The sequence below is a fragment of the Empidonax traillii genome, unplaced genomic scaffold (assembly GCF_003031625.1).
Source record: "Empidonax traillii isolate 1590-97213 ecotype Southwest subspecies unplaced genomic scaffold, ASM303162v1 scaffold178:size2223814, whole genome shotgun sequence".
Taxonomy (NCBI): domain Eukaryota; kingdom Metazoa; phylum Chordata; class Aves; order Passeriformes; family Tyrannidae; genus Empidonax; species Empidonax traillii.
The window spans coordinates 1,350,195-1,369,000 of NW_020955371.1; the positions used below are offsets into that span (position 1 = coordinate 1,350,195).

At 38.1% G+C, this 18,806-nt stretch overlaps 1 protein-coding gene across 4 annotated transcripts in view; it reads right to left on the minus strand.

The window, feature by feature from the left end:
• Window positions 1-18,806, minus strand: part of ZMYND11 (zinc finger MYND-type containing 11) — a 104,887-nt gene that overhangs the window by 54,300 nt on the left and 31,781 nt on the right. For all 4 annotated transcript variants that reach the window (XM_027886152.1, XM_027886155.1, XM_027886154.1 and 1 more), the window contains exon 2: window positions 5,973-6,107. In XM_027886152.1, coding sequence (XP_027741953.1) covers window positions 5,973-6,088 — 116 coding nt within the window. In that variant the 5' untranslated portion in view covers window positions 6,089-6,107. The remainder of the gene's footprint in view (window positions 1-5,972; window positions 6,108-18,806) is intronic.

Sequence of the window (18,806 nt, forward strand, 5' to 3'; positions counted from 1 at the left end):
CATGATTATTCCCCACCAGTTCAAATTGCTCATTTTCTTATTTATACTCAATTGTCATTATTCTCTACCTGAGAATAAATTGCTCATTCTCAACTTTGCTTTAATCAGTACTCCTAGAAATTGTTTTCTGTTAAAGTAGAGAGCCTAGAAAGAGAACAGCAAAAGAATTAAGGAACAAAAACAGATACATGAACTTCAATTAGTCTGAGACATTGACTAGAGAAATTTCAGGGCGATATTTGGAGAAGAAACCCCCCTCCTAGGCCTAAACGTCAAACTGAGAGCATCGCATACTCAATCTATAACTGCAGGCGAGTCCATCTCAACTGTGGGACCAGAAAATCTCATCATTTTACAGTAATCTTTCATACTGAGTAATTCTCTTCTGGCCTGCTATCCCATCAATGCTGATTAATGTCAGTCTGCACAGAGCTAACAAGGGACTGACAGAGTCTACCCTGTACTGGCTTGGGATCTGTTCATTTCTGTTAGATGTTCTGACTTACCTGCACCTACATTAAATTACAATATAGCAAAAATGAGTGCATGGAACAAATATGGGGAAAATGTCTATGACCATTTAGGGACCTGATACCGGACCATCCTATTTGCAAGACAATTAAAAAGGATGAGAGTCTTTGTACCTATTAATGAAAATATTTTCTTGTATCACCAATGTGGTAAGACTTCAATGTGGTAAAAGCTTTCTGACTGATGAAATAGATAGTTTCAATATTGCTTTATCTGCAAATAACACAATGCAGCGGGTTATAGCATTACCAGTTTTATCCTAGCTAATGGTCTGTCCATCAGCATCACCCCCCCCCCAAAGTTGTGATACCCCTACCCTGTATACTATGGCCACCCTTGGTTTCAGTCCTAAACTAACTCATTCTCAGGCTCCGTTCTGGAGAAAGCCAACTTCTTCCTCCTGGGAAAGAGGCAAAGCATGGCCAAGGGGTTAGCTTACAGAGAACACATATGTAAATCATGCCAAGGCTGGCTCCTGCTGCCAAGGGCACTCCAACAGTGTTCCAGCGCGCTATGTGTCCTCAGATGCCTTCACATCATGCCCAACGGCAAACTATCATGTCTCTATCTCAAGGTTTCAAGAATAGCATTGCTGTGGGCTGTATTATTTTTGGCCCTGAGAACTGAGGAACCACACACACATATAAAACAAACAAACAACATGTCAGGGCCAAAGAAACACACTGTGAGCCAAAGGCAGTGCGGTGCAGTCCCAGCATATCTTCTCCAGAGGGTGCCAGGGCATTCCCTGTCACAGTACACAAAGACAGTTTAGACACAGCCTTTATAAGAGACAGAGAGAAGCTAATCAGCTAAATTAATCATGAAACACACCAAAGGGAGAGAAAAGAAGTCATGAGGAAAGAAATACAGAAGAAAAAGAATTATGTTTTGGTTCTTCACATTAGTCTTCATGGACTAGCTCAGAAACCAGAATAATTATCTATTTACAATGAAAAAATCTTGAAAGTGGCCAATAATAGTTCTAGAATATCATATATGCCAACTGGGTACTTTAGTAACATTAACGTAATAGATAATGAACTATGAACTAATCATAAAGGTTATGAAATGTTCATATATTGCCACTGAGGAAACCAAATACCTTGAGAGAAAAGAGGTAAATATTTAACTAATAGCTAATTAAATCTTAAGAGTCCAATTACCTGTAAGGGAATTATAAAGAAAACATTACAAAAGAAACTGGAAGATTGGAATAGCCAAACAAAGAGAACTTTAAAAATGTGTCTGTACAGAAATACCTCACAATCTGCTATGCAACTGAACGTCAATAATTTATCTTATTCATTTAAATATGTATGCCTTTTTTCCAGTGTATTTTAAAGCATTTTATTCCATAGAATCAATTTTTGACATTACCCCAAATCCAAAACAGATGGAATATAATGAGATAAAAACAGAAAGTCAAAGCATATTTATAAGTTTTAACACACTTTTAGGGATGAACAATTTGTCAAGCCATGCTTTTGACAGAGAATTCACAGGATATTGGAAGCCATTTCATCACTAGTGCCTGCATTATAACTAATACCGATAATACTCATCTAAATAATTGATATACAGAGGTCAAATTATCCCAATATCAAGTCTGGACAGAAAAAGAAGTAATATTTCTTGATAAATACCTCTTTGAAATATAATCTTATTATTAAGAAATGTTGTAGTTTAGAAATATTAGCTATTTTTTTGTAGACAAATTTTAAGCTACTGTAATTGACTTGAGATACTCTATGACAATATAGGTCAGGTGAAAATATTTATTTTCCACACCTTTACAGAAATTCTACCACTGCCTTCAAATGAGCTTTACCATTAAATAAGAATGCATTGAATATACTGAAGCTTATGTACAAAGATAGTAACTTAAATAAATATTTTAAGTTCTCTTCCAAAGGTAGTTTGCACTTTCAGTACTAAGTCCTTTAAATTCACTACACTCTTTCTTCTCATTATTACTGGTTTTCAGTCCTTCATTTTGTCTTCAAGCTACTGATGAGTGCTTCTCTCTAACCCACAGAAAGTGCAATGTACCCCCACAGAGAAACACTAAAAATGCAGAATCCCTTTAATACAATGATTTTTTTTTTTTTTTTTTTTTTTTTTTTTTTTTGAGACATTGAGCTTCTGCAGTGTGGTCTCTTCCCTACCAATGTTTTTATTTAAGTATTTATATAATAGTCCAATTAATAGTGTCATATTCTTGCCATTTTCACACCCACATGTTTTTAATCCCTTAACACATAGACACCTTTTTTGTGTTTCTTAATACTTCTCTACATGCAATGGCTTTTCCAAAAAAATTGCCAACAGTTCAGTAAGCTTAATAACTAATTTATTAAAGGCTCTAACTTAAGTATTCAAATTTTCCAAGTGACTCTTCCCCTGATATGACAGTTATCAATCACTTTTAAATATGCATTTTTCTGTTCTTGCCTTTGCCCCTCAATAATTTAAAAAGCAAAGCATACTTAATTTATTCTACTTTTAATTAAAGGGCCTCTTTCCTTATAGGTTTTTCCTGATAATATTAGAAGTACCTTCTAGTGCTCTTGGCTCCTCCTACACTATCCTCCTACTCTTATGTTCTCTACAGAAAATACATGCCTAGTTCTGTGGATTTTTCTTGCATACTTTCCATTGCCAGCATCTTTTGGAAGTCTTTCTTTACTCTAGATATTTTCTAACAATTGTACTTAAAGTGTGCAGGTTACATTTTCTGAATTTCCATATTTTAATGTGTTATATAAATGTGTCTTTTTTAAAATTTACATATTGAGCTGAAACAGTTCATAGTCTATAAACAGTGACTCCTCTTTTTATATCACCAACATTTCCTCCCTGGTCATGAAAAGTAAATGTTCCTTGACATTAATGTCTTCTACTCGGCACCAGAAGACTAAGACCAGGAACATGTTAAGAAGGAGGAGTCAACTATGCTGAACTACATGTTAGGAGAAAGGCCAACAGATAGATTTGCTTAAACAGAGCAAACCATCTGATGAAGAAAGCAGCAATTCTTCAGAGCAATTCTGCTTTGAAGGTGTTTGGACTAACAGGTTGCAAAATATACAGGACATGTTTGTTTTCTCCGGCAACAAACAAATGCTCAAACTATACGAAAAGAAAATCCAATCAAAATCAAATAATGAATCATCTTTTCAATGTGAGATGTTCTCTGAAAGTACCCATTTGTCATCCACTACATAACACAGTAGGAAGACTATTGTTTACCTTAAACATGGATTTATTAAAAAAAATATTATCTTGCCACTCTTTCAGTCAATCCCAAATGGTATTAACACTTCTAAAAAATGCTACTAATCCAAGTATTAGAATCTTCCATTTAGCTCCAGCTATGTCCATATGCTCATAATTTTGACCACTGTTTGGTTTTGAACTTTCTTATTATTCATATTTCTTCCTATGTGCCCAGACAGTGATTGATCTTTGAAGGATTTGCAGTTGACCTGACCAAATAATTTCTGAGCCTGGAAGAATACATCAGCTGCTCAGTTTTCATCAGAAGAGAGATCCTGATGCCCAGCTAATTTCAGAACTTTATTCTGAATATTACATCTTATGCACACTCATTTACTACGTCATCTGTGTTTCTCATCAATAAATAGTACTGTACAGCAACTCAAGAGTCTTTATCTTTTCCTTGTCAAAAATTATTTCCTTAAAATATCATACAATAACAACTAGATCTGTGTTCATCACCACTGTCACTGATGTGCATGTGAAGCATTTACAATGCCCAAGCACTTTTTAGTTTGCTCTTCACTGCTAACACGTACTAAGGTTGCTTGCATTTCTGTTTAGTCAATTATTTTTCTCCTGAAATGAGTCATACAATCTGGATCGAGACTAAAAAATCAAACTACCCATCATTTACCAAGAGCAGTACTTCTTTTTCTAGTATCTAATTACTTGTTTTCTCAACCTTGTTTGTAATGATTTGTCTGACCCAACTTTACCCAGCTAAATGTTATTCGCACTATCTTAAACTAGGCATCTCTCATAAGAGTGGGATGAATTCCCAGCTAGACATGCCTGTCTCCCTTTATTACATCTAAAAAGAGCACAAACAGCTACCAAACTCAGCTAATATATAGCCTGGAGCAAGTAATTTGAAATGTTAAAATGGAAAGTGTATAGCATTAGTTTACCCACTTGTCTCCCTGGAGATGTGATGAAAATATATATATGCTTTAACGCATTATGAAACTCCAGTACAACTTCAAAAATGAAATTCCCTAAAATGCAATCTCCTTCTCAAGCCCTCTTGGAACTCCCTGTCTCTGGGAAGGTGCTTTTCAGTTTAATGGTGCATTTTTCTTGTTGTAGAAGCCAGGCACACAATAATTCATTTGGAACATCACCTTTTTTCTTTCTCCTGTTCATTGTTCACTATGTTTGGAGAACCTGAACTGTTACACTTCTTCAATTTATGAAGCCAGGTTTGCCTGTCACTTCCATCCCAGGGTTTCCAAACTCTGTCAGTGGACCCTGTCATGGACCATGTTACAATGATTTTCACTTTGTTAGTCACCAGCATTGTTTATAACTCTCCCCTTTAGTGGTCTCTGGCCTCATTATCAGTTCACATTGGTTCTGGCAACTGAAGAGTTGCCAACTGGTTACTTTTGCTCTTTTAAATTATTCATATTGATTACTTTGACAAATGTGACGTACATGTTGGCCTGGAAATGCAGACAAAGCAGAGAGTGGCACAAAACCTCCCTCAGTTTTTATTGGAGTAGCTGCTACAAGCTATATTGTAGGCCTTTTTACACACTGGAAACTCCACAGAACAAAGAATATGTATTTCTTTGTGTATACAGCACCTAATACACCTTGAGGAGTATTTTAATAGTATAAATCACAGGTGGTAATTGTGCCATGTCTTCTTTAATAGCAACTTATGCACATATCAGCATATATGGCTTATTTATTTGAGCAACCTGACACTTCAGGTTTTTCTTCACCTTCTAGAAAAGAGTTCTCCACTGGCCTATCACACTTTCCTAACGAAATAGATTATTTACAGATTTTATTGCCCTTTTGTCCTTAACTGTTATATCTAGTTCTGGTATTTCTAACCAAGCTATCAAGTGAGTACAACTCTGAAATTCTAAATGCAGTTAAAGCACTATAAATGTTACATATTTCCTAAAGATGCTTATGCAAAAACAAATATGGGGTAAGATCTCAATTCAATGTATTAAACGTCAGTTTAGGATCTTCAGGTGCTCAGTTCAGTAAGTCTGGTTTTTTAATAATTAAATAATTAGTAACACAGAAGTACACGTCACTGTTTCACGGTCTTTCACTACGTTCGCTATTTCTGTTTCTAAGGGTTTTTAACAGCATCAGCCTTCCCCCTCATCAAGACTTTTTTTTTGGAAGAGGTCACTTACTTTGTAATACGGTCAATGTTAGCAATCTGCTTCTGGTTCCGGATAATTTCTATAGCTGCCCAAAGATGCTGGATAGCCTTTGTATCTGCCTGTCGTCTCTTCGTTAAGCGTGCCATGACCTGTTTACTTGGTCAGCTGCAGCCAATAAATGAAAAAAAAAATAGACAACAAAAAGTTAATCACGAATTATGAAATAGATTACATGATGATTAGATTGCAATAAATATGATTACAAGGAAAAATTTATTGTCATATAGCAATTCAATTCGTATCTAAGAGCATGTTTCCTTGTGTTTAAAGAGCAGTAAAAAAAACCCTTAAAAAGAGTGACCGGTGCTTGACTACATCACACGGTATAAGTATGAACACTGACACAGAGAAAAAGCTGGACCCACAGTTTAGCACACAACGCAGTTCTCACAGTATTACTTTCATATTTTTATAATTTACAGCTATTTAAAAAAATCCATTCTATGAGCAGAAACTAGAAGTATATTTTCATGGATGACAAACATTTAAAAAAATATTTTGGAACAATTCCATTTTCTGTAACATGCTAAAACCCAACAGGACCAAAGTGCTTCTGATGGCATTTACCCATCTAACCAACCCTGAACAGGAACATAATGAGCATCTGGCTTTGTTTACAAATTTTCCAAAAGCTCGAGGCAATGAGTACAGATAAGCCATAAATCGCCTACAGCTCTACTACAGGCACTGAATCCCTTTTTAAAAGCTTAACGATGCATTTTGATCACTAAATAACTTTCTTCCAGCGCCACCACTTTCTCAATGAAAAAAAAATGACTGATTTACGAGTGCTACCAAGGTCTATAATTTATTTTAGAGCTCTGTCCTCGGAATGAACTCTGTGGTATGCACACGGATATTTGTAGCTAGCAGAATATTAACTTCAGTAACCTAAAATAATATAAAAATGCAAAAACATTTCACCATCTGTGCAATGTTAAAGATGGGAATTTAAGTATTAAAAGTGTCCCTGCTCTCAAATTCAGAAAAATGAAACAGATTTGAGTATTCCATCAGTTGTAGCAATGTAAGTTCCAAGTCAATGGGACCTACAGGCACTTGTCAAAGAGGGCTGTCAAGTTTTAGATCTGATATTAGCTCAGCAACGCTCACTCACTCTACAGGTGTAATGAAATGAATGGCAACGTTCCATTATTAAGGATAAGAAATGATTTAACAGCATTATACTTCATGTTACGTAGCCCATTTAAAGAAAAAAATAAGGAAAAAAAAAGATGATGTGAAGTGGTATGTAAATGTCCAGGTCCATGAGGCACCCCTGGCTGCAGGAGATAGCAGGGAAGGGCACAGCGGAGCAGCACACAAGAAGATGTGGGCTGGTGACACATCGATCCCACTTCTGCTTTAGAAATCTCTTCCTGCTGGGATTTAAAGCAAGGGCAACTGGATGGATCTCCCAGAAAAAGAAAAAAAAAAAAAAGGCCAAGTATACACTTTTGAGGGAAGGATAAGAGGAAATGTGACAGACATACAGCTAAGAGTGACAGCAGTAGATAGCATCGCCTGAGATGATTCAGAGAAAGAAAGTCTCTATTGGGAATAGTGGGAGCAGACACTCCATCCCTGTGAGATCCTCTACATTCACTTCACAGAACACAAACTTTTACAAGTAAAAAAACCTACTCCTAGTTTGTAAGAGAAACATATAATTATTTGTAGAATTTAATTTTTAAGGGAAATAGACCTGTAAAATACAAAAATGGTTAGAACCTAACACGTAAACGGACAATCTTTACAGCCCTATTATCTTAGCATAAAACTTCTTTCCTAACACAGAACTGACTGAAAGTGAGATCATTCTTTTTATCCTAGCTCTCTACAAACTCTCTGCTATAAAAGCTGCCAGACGATACGGCAGCCAACAAGCTGGACACGGGATCTCCTGCACAGCATCACATCCACATACGAGGATTGAGGAGGAAACACTCGTCCTTCTTGACCCTGATATCAGCATGAAACAACAGGCCAGTTCTCAGTTTATTCTGCAATAAGCGAAGCAGGTCGTGTTATCCCAACTCCTTTAAAAATAGCCGTTATTTTTGGCAGCTCGGCATATGGTTGCCCGTGAGAGCGCCTGGCAAAGGGCATGAGGGGCTTTTCTCTCACACCCCCACAATGCCTGAGCCCCGGAGCCTCGGCACAGGGCAGGGTCCCACCTGCCACCTCTGCACGGCCCCATCACCCCACTGTGCAGCCAAGGAAAGGTTGCACCTTTGGAGACAAGGGATTCCACCTTGTGCGTCCAGGGCGGGAGAAGCCCGTGTCCAAGGCAGGGAAAGGGAGAGTAAGGAGTCCTGTAATCACAAGTTCCTGAAGCCCTGTGACTGCACAGTGGCACCTCAGACAGCTGCCGGTGGTCACAGGGAGGCCTCTCCCTGCAAAGGCCCTACGGGTTCCCTGTTTCCTTTGGAATGTGCTTTTGGAACAAATTCCCCAACCGGCCCCCTGTCCCATCTTTATCGTGCCTCACTGGCCTGAAACATGCACGTGCCATGCCCTGTGCCATGGTCAGCTCCAACCCTCAGTACCCACATGCACCTCTCAGGCTTCGAGCACTGCAGGGAGGTCACATCACTGGACCAGGAGTTACCCGAAAACACAGCTGGTGTGGGTGGCCTCCCAAATGGTTCCATCCTGGCTGGCTCCCTGCTGCACATGCTCTTCTCCCTCGTTTGTCTGGAAATAATTTAGTGGTAAGGAGTCTGACACATGGGACACAGCAACCACACCTGTTCTGTTCTTTCTTTTTTTCGTTTTCCTTTGTAAGATACAATCATTTTAGCAGGTGTTCTGCTTTCAAAGAATATACTTTTCATTTTCATAACTCTGGTTTACTATTTAAGGGCACTTTTGCTAAACTCAAGAGTTGACACTCCACAACCGAAATAGAAGTTCTTACACACCATACTGCCAAAAATACAGAAATGTTTTTTTTCCAAAAGCCCAGACTTATTTTAATCTTTTAATTGCATGGTATAGAAAAAAATATAGTCTTTTTGCATTACAGAAAAAGATTAAAAGATTGTGGCATATTTCTTGCTGATTATTGCAGTCACTCTTCCTCCATGGTAAGACTAACCACAACAGTCTACTCCCTGCACTCATGAAAAAAATTTAAGCAGATTTCTGAATTACTACAGAATCTTAAAAATAACTTGTATCAGACTGTTAATAGTTCATACAATGCTTTGGGGTGCTACTTGCAAGCAACAGAAAATCTTCCCAGTGTTTCCACACGCACAACCTATTCATCCAAATAACAGTTTATAGTTTAACAGGACACACTTCAGATTCTTAAGTCTATATTTATCATTTCTGATTATTTGCTTATGTGTGGGTTCACACAAGCATAAACACGCAATGCGTGTGAGTATGTGTAAGAATCTATGGCTCAGAGGTTAAATATCCAAAGAGGCTGATTCATCTATGCAGTGTTCTAAAGAAGTTTGAACTCGAGAGTTTAAAGCGTCCAGAGACTATTTAAAACCACAATATTGAGATGTATATTTGCATATAAAAGCTTGAAGATGTTTCTCATCCTCCTCTTTTGTTCTAGCATTCATTTCAAAATCCTGGAAATAAAAACTAAAATCTGAAGTAAACATTTCCCATGTGTGATTTGCTGAGCATCATGCTCATTTAGCTATGGTATCCCCTGTCCATACAAAATTATTTGCTTCATGCCATTTCTATCACATTCTGCTTGCAAGTTTATTGTAGGATGCACCTTCTTGGAGAAAGATTGACAGACATAGATGGCTGAAAATCTAGGAATTTATATCAGTAGGATATGTATTAGGTTTTGTAGGCATCCACGGGACCTGCAGAACATAAGAAATATTCTCCTAACAGAGAGACTTTTGTGTGGCTGATGTGCCAGCTCACACACTTCCATCACACCCTCAGTCATATAGGGTCCAAAGCAAACAATTTATCTTCTCTCAGTTTTCAACTCTCCAACTGTTCCTCAGTTCAACCTCAGCACAGTTTTACTGTACCTTATATTTTGAATCCCTCTTTAACGTCCTAAGTACATTTCGAAAAGCATCCCACCTTACCGTGCACAACTTTCCTCAAGAGCTCAGTGTGGGTAACACTCCTCACAGGCAGCTCAACAACCTGTGCTCTATCTGGTGAATACACATAGCATGGCTTAACTTCTCCAAGCCCCCAGCAAAGCGTGCATTGCCAAGGGGCGGCAATGTCACAGCAGTGGCAAACAAACAACAAGGCTACCGGTCATTAGCACACACTTGGCTGAATCAAATGCTATACAGCTGTCTCCTGCAATAGCTGTGGATATGGAAATCCGCACTGCAAGTCAAAATAAACAAAAATCACCTTGCAGCATTCAAGGGATTTAGCTCAAGGAACCTCCTGACCTGCTGCTTGCATCCAATTTAGCAGATACTATCAGGCACTAAGTTTAGCAAGAAACTTTCCCGAAGTACAGAAAAAACTGAAAGGTAGTCAAATCTTGCCATGTTTCAGCTGTTAAATACCATCGTCCAAGCAAGATATGATGATTCTGAAAACTTAACTAATGAATTGGACTTTGCACTGAAGCAGACGGTGCTGCAGTTGGGTGCTACTGTTCTGATGGGAGCTGCTAATTAAGAGCTGACAAGTAGTAGCTTGTTAAATCTTCTGTTCATACTTCACTGTAAGTGAGGCTACCTATGGCGCTCGTCCCTTCCAGTGCAAAGTCAAACAGGTTAAACTTCACCCCTGCTATTAGCCACCATTTGGCTGAGATTCCGTATGCAGTTAATTGCAATGGAAAGAAGGTTTAAGAAGTTGATCCTTGCCACTGCTCAGCTGCTACTTTCTGCCCTTCAGCCCTGCATCCCTGGGGCTTGCTATTATTTCTTCCACACTACACAGAGAAAAGCTTTCAGGCTCAACAGGAGGAAGAAGCTAGGCTCAGTCCTAGTTTTTGTGGCTTTCATGCTGTGAGACTAGCAGAGTTTGGGTGGTTAGGAAACTTAAACACGAAATTAGCTTCATATTTATATGTACATTATATTATGGGTTCTAGTATTTCTTAAAGTGTAACTTCGTATAGTCAGCATAAAACTGTATATATCAGCAGTACAAGAAGTTCCAAATGTTTTGCTTTGTTCTTGTACTAAATAGGAGCCTCCTATTAAAATCCAGATTACAAATTTGCAAGTTGATGCAGAGTTTGGGTCCCTGGACTTTATACAAGTCTTTGTTGTACTATGAACTTCTGCAAACTTACAATTAAGTTTACCATTTAAACTACTGTTAAAACGTATCTTCCATCACCAGTTTAGTGAGAGCATAGTCTCCCTCTCCTACAATAACTGTGAGTAAAAGTAATAATTATTCTATTTTTACATAAGAAAGGTGCAGGTGAAAATGTCTTGACTGAACAGCAGCACAAGTCATACACGGTGGGAAAACAAGAGGAGGTTTACCTTCAGGTCTGCCTTCCATATCGGGTGATCGAAAAGTGGGGGAAGTAGCTGCTAGGGTGAGAACAAAGCTTTTGGCAGGAGTAATCAATCCCATATTTTGTTTACCAACCACTTGTCTTCATGAGCATGCAAGATTACAAGCATAACCAAAGATCAGCTGGGCACCTGGTAGCAGGAGACTTTTTTGCGAGTGAAGGTTATCGGAAATAAAGATTTTGCATATAAAGTAATTTTCAGATGTTTAAGAATAAGCAAGTGTTTTGGTAACATTAGATATTTATCTGGACTTAACCCCAATCCACTAAAATCAACAAATGCCTTTCTGCTGACTTTTCAGGGTTTTGGAGTAAACTTTCAGCTGCTGACTGACTTCTACATCCTCACAATGAAAAGCTTAGGGAGGTGTTGAATGATGTTAGTGAAGCTGAAAGATGTAACAAAGGATTGTGGCTGAAACAGGCAAAAATTCTCTGTTAATTAAACTAAACTCAGAAAATGAGACTATAAAATAATAAAACTTACTGAATTTTTCAGTGTGCTTTTTTATGTTAGGAGATTACTTCAGGCTGTAATGCCATCATTTTGGAAGTTATTAAACTAGAGAAGATTGTTGTATGTTGAATGTGTGTCATTCCTAATGAAAATCTTTTCATTTCACTGTTAGATTATGGTCTACACAGTCTATTCAAACAAGAAGTTTATTAACATAATTATTCTAAATGCTTCCCATGTGCAATTGCAATACCCCTACTGTTCTGTGCAGCCCCACCTTTTGCTTTTCCCAGCTGCAAGGTTTGGTGTCATGCAACTTCTTGAGTGAGGTTTTGCACGGCCCCACAGCTCCATGAAGTGCAGTATAGACAGAAAACATGACTGCATGAATACAAAACTGCAGTGTTTTGCTTCTTTCTCTCTGCAATTTAATTTTTTTCCAACTCCTATACACAGAATACAAGAAAGCTTTTGCTGCTACCTTGTGCCATTTCAAGATGGCAGTGAGCCACTGCAGAAATCTGAGCCAAGGACAGAACAGAATTAAAGGCCCCAAGAATACTTCTACTACACATATGTGTAAACTCTATTTTAATGCCTGATATTGCATTTATTTCATTCATATTGTATTCAATTCAGAACGATTAAGTGTCCTTCACTGGGGCTAAGGCATACGGTACTTGAATTTTTAAGCTCAGACATTCTGAATCACCAGGATATAAATGGAAGAACTCTTTATATTTTTCTTTTGAAACCAAACCTGGGCTTTCTTGCTTAATTAACTAACCCCATTAGAGAGAACTTGACACAAATGTTGAGGTGCCATCCCAAAAGAGAATTTCTGAAAAGTGTAAGTGTAAACAGACTTTAGCAAAACCTGATATGAGCACCAACACCCACTGCTGAGAAAGATAGAGTAACAGTCATATATCCCAAACAATGGCTGTCAAACAAAGTGGGTTTGTTTGCTAACAAATATGAATATATGTACAGGGCTAAAATGTAATCTGCATTCTGCTGCCCCTCCAGCCAACCCCAGTCTGGAATTTCACAGACAACAACAGCAAACGTCCTAAATATGGAAGGAAACTATCCTTTGTTCCTCTCTGGTAGAAATCACCAAATAAAACTTTATCTAGCAATGTAAGTTTGGAAAAGAGAACACAGCTGCCAAAGAAAGTAATACAGTTGAAAGGCTGAAAGCAAAGAGCCAGATCTGTTACTAGCAATGTAGCCACACCAGTTTCTTCCAATTGACTTTTTTTTGTAATGGTCATCATGTTTTACTCCACATACAGTGCCTAGGTAAGCTGAAGCACATAATATATTTTCTCCTAAGGATCTGTCTTAATACCAGGTTCTACACTGATCTTTTAAAATAAGCAGTATTTTCCTTAATATTTCAACTTTTAACAGGTAATAAACACATAGAGAGTACTTTTTTTATAGCTAGTAACAAAACTAACAGTTAAAAAGGAACATCAAAAACCACACAAGTTTCAAAGCAGTGCTGGGGAGGGTTAGACTGGACATCAGGAGTATAAATTTACCAACAGGGTGGTTAAACACTGGAACAGCCTTCCTAGAGAGCTGGTCCATGCCCAGACCCTATCAGTGTTTAAGAGGCATTTGGCATTTGCCCTTAATAACATGTTTTAACTTTTGGTCAGCCCTGAAGTGGTCATGCAGTTGGACTAGATGATTATTGTAGGACCCTTAGAACTGAAATTTTCTTTTCTCCTTTTTTTTCCCTTTTTTTCCCTTTTTCCCCCTTTTTTTCCCTTTCCCTTTCCCTTTCCCTTTCCCTTTCCCTTTCCCTTTCCCTTTCCCTTTCCCTTTCCCTTTCCCTTTCCCTTTCCCTTTCCCTTTCCCTTTCCCTTTCCCTTTCTTCTTTTCCACTCTATTCTATTCTATTCTATGACCACTGAAAATCCATACACTGTTAATGCATTTATCAAATTTCTAAATTAACATCCTTTCAATTAAAAAAACAATTTAGTGTGGTTTGGTTAAGGCTTAGTTAATGAAATTAAGTTACACTAAATAATTTCCACCATGAAGATTGCACTAGTATAAATTGCTTTAAAAATAGGACTTTTGTAAAGTGATGCGAGTTTCTCATGAAGACAAACTTTAACTCCCACAGTAACAAAGCCCCTTATTTTTAGGATGATGGTATACTAGACCAGCATTAAGCAGACTTTAAGCTGTTCATCTCCAAAGACTACTCATCTTTGGTCAAAGAAAATGTCTATGAAAAAGACAGTTCAACATCACTAAATAATAGACAGCTCATACAGAGTATAAAAGATAATCCTACACAGTTCTTGTCCCCTATCATGAAAAAATAATGAGTTCTTGTCAAATTTGCTTATTTGGGGAGCTATAAAAAAATAACACTTGCACCCAAATTGCCATGAGCAACACTCTGGGCTCCCCTGTACGAGTGCACAGGTGCACGGACACACAAGTTACACACACCAGCATTGATGTAAGAGGCTTGAACTAACATGTTTTACCTTCCATTTGCCACAGACTAAGAGCATGAAGAGGGTCAGTTACAGAAGATTAAGTGACACGTGGAGACAGGATCATGTTCTGAGCCCACGCTGCATGCCAATACAGGCTTTCAGTGGTTTAACTACACCCAACACCAAATTCCGTATTTTCCAAAGCAGCCTGAAGCTAAACCACTGAAAAATGCTCGAGGAGAGTCCATGGAAAGAGTTAACTCCTAATGAGCAGTCTGGGCTATTTCCCCACGTAGACAAGCTCTTAGTAAATAGATGCTTCCTGTCCACTCTCTTGGCTGTAGTGAGCAGAGATGATTAATGCAGCTACGCATCCTGACAGGCTCCAGTGCTCACTTGGTCATAAAAGGGGAAAAATCATGGCCAAAGAAGGCTGTCGGTGAGGGCTGGAATTTCAGTTTGGATGATAAATAGGTGCCACTTTGATTCTGAAACTCTCTCTAATAAAAAGTGAGAGGTGGAAGACATCTTAGAAAATACTAAGAAATGTAAATGAGAAGAGTAGCTCCTTCTCCGAAAGCAAGCTTTTGATCATCATCTTCCTTTCTGCTCTGAAAGCTAAGGAGCTTGCTTGTTCTGTAAGCCTCAATTGAACTGATGTAATAAATTTCTCTGTCAGTAAGTAAGGTATAATAAATAAGGTATGATGACATAAATAAATAAATGATTTTTCAAGGTGTATTAGCAGGGAATGTTATTCTGCATAAGGTCAATTCCTCACTAAACAATGAGGAAAAGAGAGATGTTTTCCAGGTCAAAGAATTCAGAAAGTATGGAAAAGCACTAAATCATGAAAAAAAGGTAAATTCATTGCAGATTATATAAGCTATATGGTAAGATAAGGAGCTGATGTTGACTTTTTTGCAATGTAATGTGAGATTTCAAATTGTTGGTTTTTTCCTTCTCTTTTTCTGGACTACACACAACTGACACTATCTTTAAAGTACAAATTGTGATTCTGGTGCAAGCAACAGGACCTCAACCTTAGATGTTCGTAATAACTATTCCTCTACCAGGCTGCATTTTTATTGACAAAAGGCAGCTGAATCAATTTTTGTTGCTCCTTAACAAAAACGAATTCTGCCTGAACTCGTTTCTTTCAAGGCTCTTCTTTTTGGCCTCTCCCTCTGTGTAAATAAAAGCACAACTACACAACTTCTATAACTGCTCAGCTGCTGAATTATTTCAAAGTAAGGGTGTTTTGCAAGCATGACCACTTTTATCCAGCGGTCAGGCCACAAGCAACATTAGCTCAGAGGAGACTTTCTCTTGCCATCTCAGGGAAAACTGATACTATATAAAGAAAACAAGTACAATTCTGAACCAACTAAGGTTTCCAAACTGAAGCTCCTTCGAGGCCAGTATGCCTGAGCTTACCCTCGGAAACCTTCAGAAACGTGCTCAGAACTTACAGAGTTAAAGCACATTGATCTGTAATGCAGGTAATATGAGCCAAAGATAAACACTGCCAAAGCTTACAGACTTCTACAGCATTAATCAAAAGAAACTTTAAGGCAGAGAGAAGATCAAATTGTAACATCTGAGCTTTAGATGATTCTTCTGAAATTCAAGGCAAAAGTCAGAAATAATGGACCTGAAAGTCTCATGCAATAGCAAGAGAAAGAATAATATATCATGGAACTGGAAGCCTTTCCCCTAGTCCCCACCTCACTTGGTTTTCTTCTCTATGTTTTTTGGAGAACATATTTCCTAGGTTGGGCATAGGCATCTGGCTTAAAAGTACACTGTGAAGTGCATTTGGAGCATATACTCTCTCCTTTACAGGCCGTACCCAAACTCACTAATTACATGCTTTCCTATAAAGCTCTCCTCTCATCCTGCCCCAAACCAAGTCTATCATCACTCCTTAGCGAAGCCTTAATCTCTACCCCTTTCTAAGGTCCATTTTGATTCCTTTTTTCCTACTGACATTTCAAATATTTTTTTATACCTCAAAAGCAGGTAATTTACTATGTTTGCACTTTCTTACTTCATATTGCCCTCATCTCTTCTCCCAAAATGTTCATGTCTGGACAAGGACAAAGCTTGCCTAGAGGACAATTTGTACATGTGAGAACAGCAGTTTTCATGAAAACCAGTGTACAGCGAAAAACAACTGCATTTGTAACTAAACAAATCCTGAAGTGGAAAACAGCTGAGTATAATCATGATCCTTCTCTTTTTATCTTTGCTGGAAAAGTTGACAAATAAAACATGGGAAAAATGATAAAAAGTAAGTTTAAGCCCCAAAAACATTATAAGGAGAAACTTTAAAAGCCAAAATATTACTCAAAGAAATAAAGGTCTTCCAAAGATCAGATGAGGTGCTGGAAATATATTGCCATTACTTCAGATAGCAGCAGTTTCTCAGCAAAGCTGGTAACAGCTGACATCAAGAAAACCTCACCCTACCACTGCAGATTGGCATGTCCTTCCTATAAGTTTTATAAAAGAGATGGGGAATATACCATTTAATTTTCTAACCAGCTCCTGGTATGGCTGATGGTGTGGGGGAGGTTGGCAAATGGTTTTTTCTAGCACAGAATCTTTCCCAACACCATCCATGTAATGTGGGACTGCAGTCTCAAGTTTGTTGAGCTGTTTCAAAGATCTTAGTGCAAGCTCTGGGGTGATCTCTTTTGATACATTTTCTATTACCTATTACTTTCAGATGCTTCCAACTTTTATTTCTTCTCTTACCTGAAGCCAACTTACAATATGTCTTTAGTTTTTAATATAGATAATTCTTCTCAAGGCTTCTCCAGGACCCATTGCGGGTGAACGGAATTATGCATTGCTTTCTGAAAATCCATTCCACATCAGCCTTATTCTTGCATTTTATATCTATTCTGTATTACTTCTGTGGAAAAATTATTACTTTGACCAGTGGTTTGCTATTTTATTCATATGCATGTCCATGCAGCTCTGAGACTATGGTACTGCTCCCTTGCAAAATTAAGTTCTTCCTCTCCTCTGGCAGGTGCATCTGAAACCTATTTCTTTAGGCTCTGATGGTGATGATGTCAATGCATAGAGAAGATTACAAAGTCCTTTAGGGAGGCCATTACTTCCTGAACACTCAAGAGCTCTTCCTGCTCTATCATTATCTATGGCTGAGGTTTATTAAAGGCAACAGGGCCATACTGTTCTGTTCTCAGCCATTTCCTTTGGACACAGAAACACAGGATTAATAATTTTGTCATCAGAAGTAGGACCTCACTTTTCAGATTATTTCAGGTTTTCTACTACCAGCATTTGGCTGGCTTTTTATTTTACTCCTTTAACCTGGTGAATGATCCAGAGCTCTGACAAAAAGCCTCATCCCTACAGGGTGGGGGACATTTACTGAAGTGCAGCACATAACTGAATAGCGCGTCATCCCTGTGGCTACCAACAGAAGTGAAAGTCCAGAAAAATTACCTAATCCTACCATCAACTTATCCTAAATTTCAGAAAATGCCATTCACTAAATACAGCCTCCTGTTGTGATTTCTGCAAAAATCTTTTCCGCCTAATGTAAAGGAAACGAACTGCAAGTGTATCACACCATTATGGTGTTACAACAAAGGGCAAGCCCATTGACTTGAAGCTTGGATTTACAATACAATATTCTGCAGGAAACAGAGGAAATAAAATGCTAGAGGTTCTGGCAGTCTTTCCAATCAATATCTTATTTCATCATGTGGTGTTCTTTCAGCCTAGGCAGAAGACCTCGAGTCCACTGTGCTGCTGAACCACCTGACTGGAATGACTCCAGTCATGATGCCTGATGCTGAATAAGGCAGTTAACTCCAGGCTACTTCACCATGCACTAGAAACCACCTGACACACAGTCTAACACTTCATCATCCTCTTCAGCTGCTCCCTTTCCTACTGAACTGAACACAAAGTGGAAACGGAGAGGTTAATTTGCTCCTGACAGGGTTTTTGAAGCTGGATTACCAGATTGCTTGATTTCAGACAGCTACTCCTTAGGAAAGTGCTTATTTTCTCACAGGGGTGTAACTTTTATTCTCATGTAAGTCAAATCCATTAATAAAGAACACCAAGTCTAAACATGGGAAGACTTTATAATAGTAGTGATTTCCTTACTGGCTTACACACATTTCTTTTTGATACATTTACATGCTAATATTCATTCTAAAACAATTTATCGAGTGTGCTCAGCCCCTATTTCTATTTCACTTGTTCATGCCTGTTTCATAAAGGTTTAATTTTTCATTTTGCTTTTTTGAATATGACAAGATATAAAGCAAGATTGTGAGAGCTTCTTTTACAATGAGGAGCAAAGTTTCTTTGTTTCACTGATGCTGAGGCCC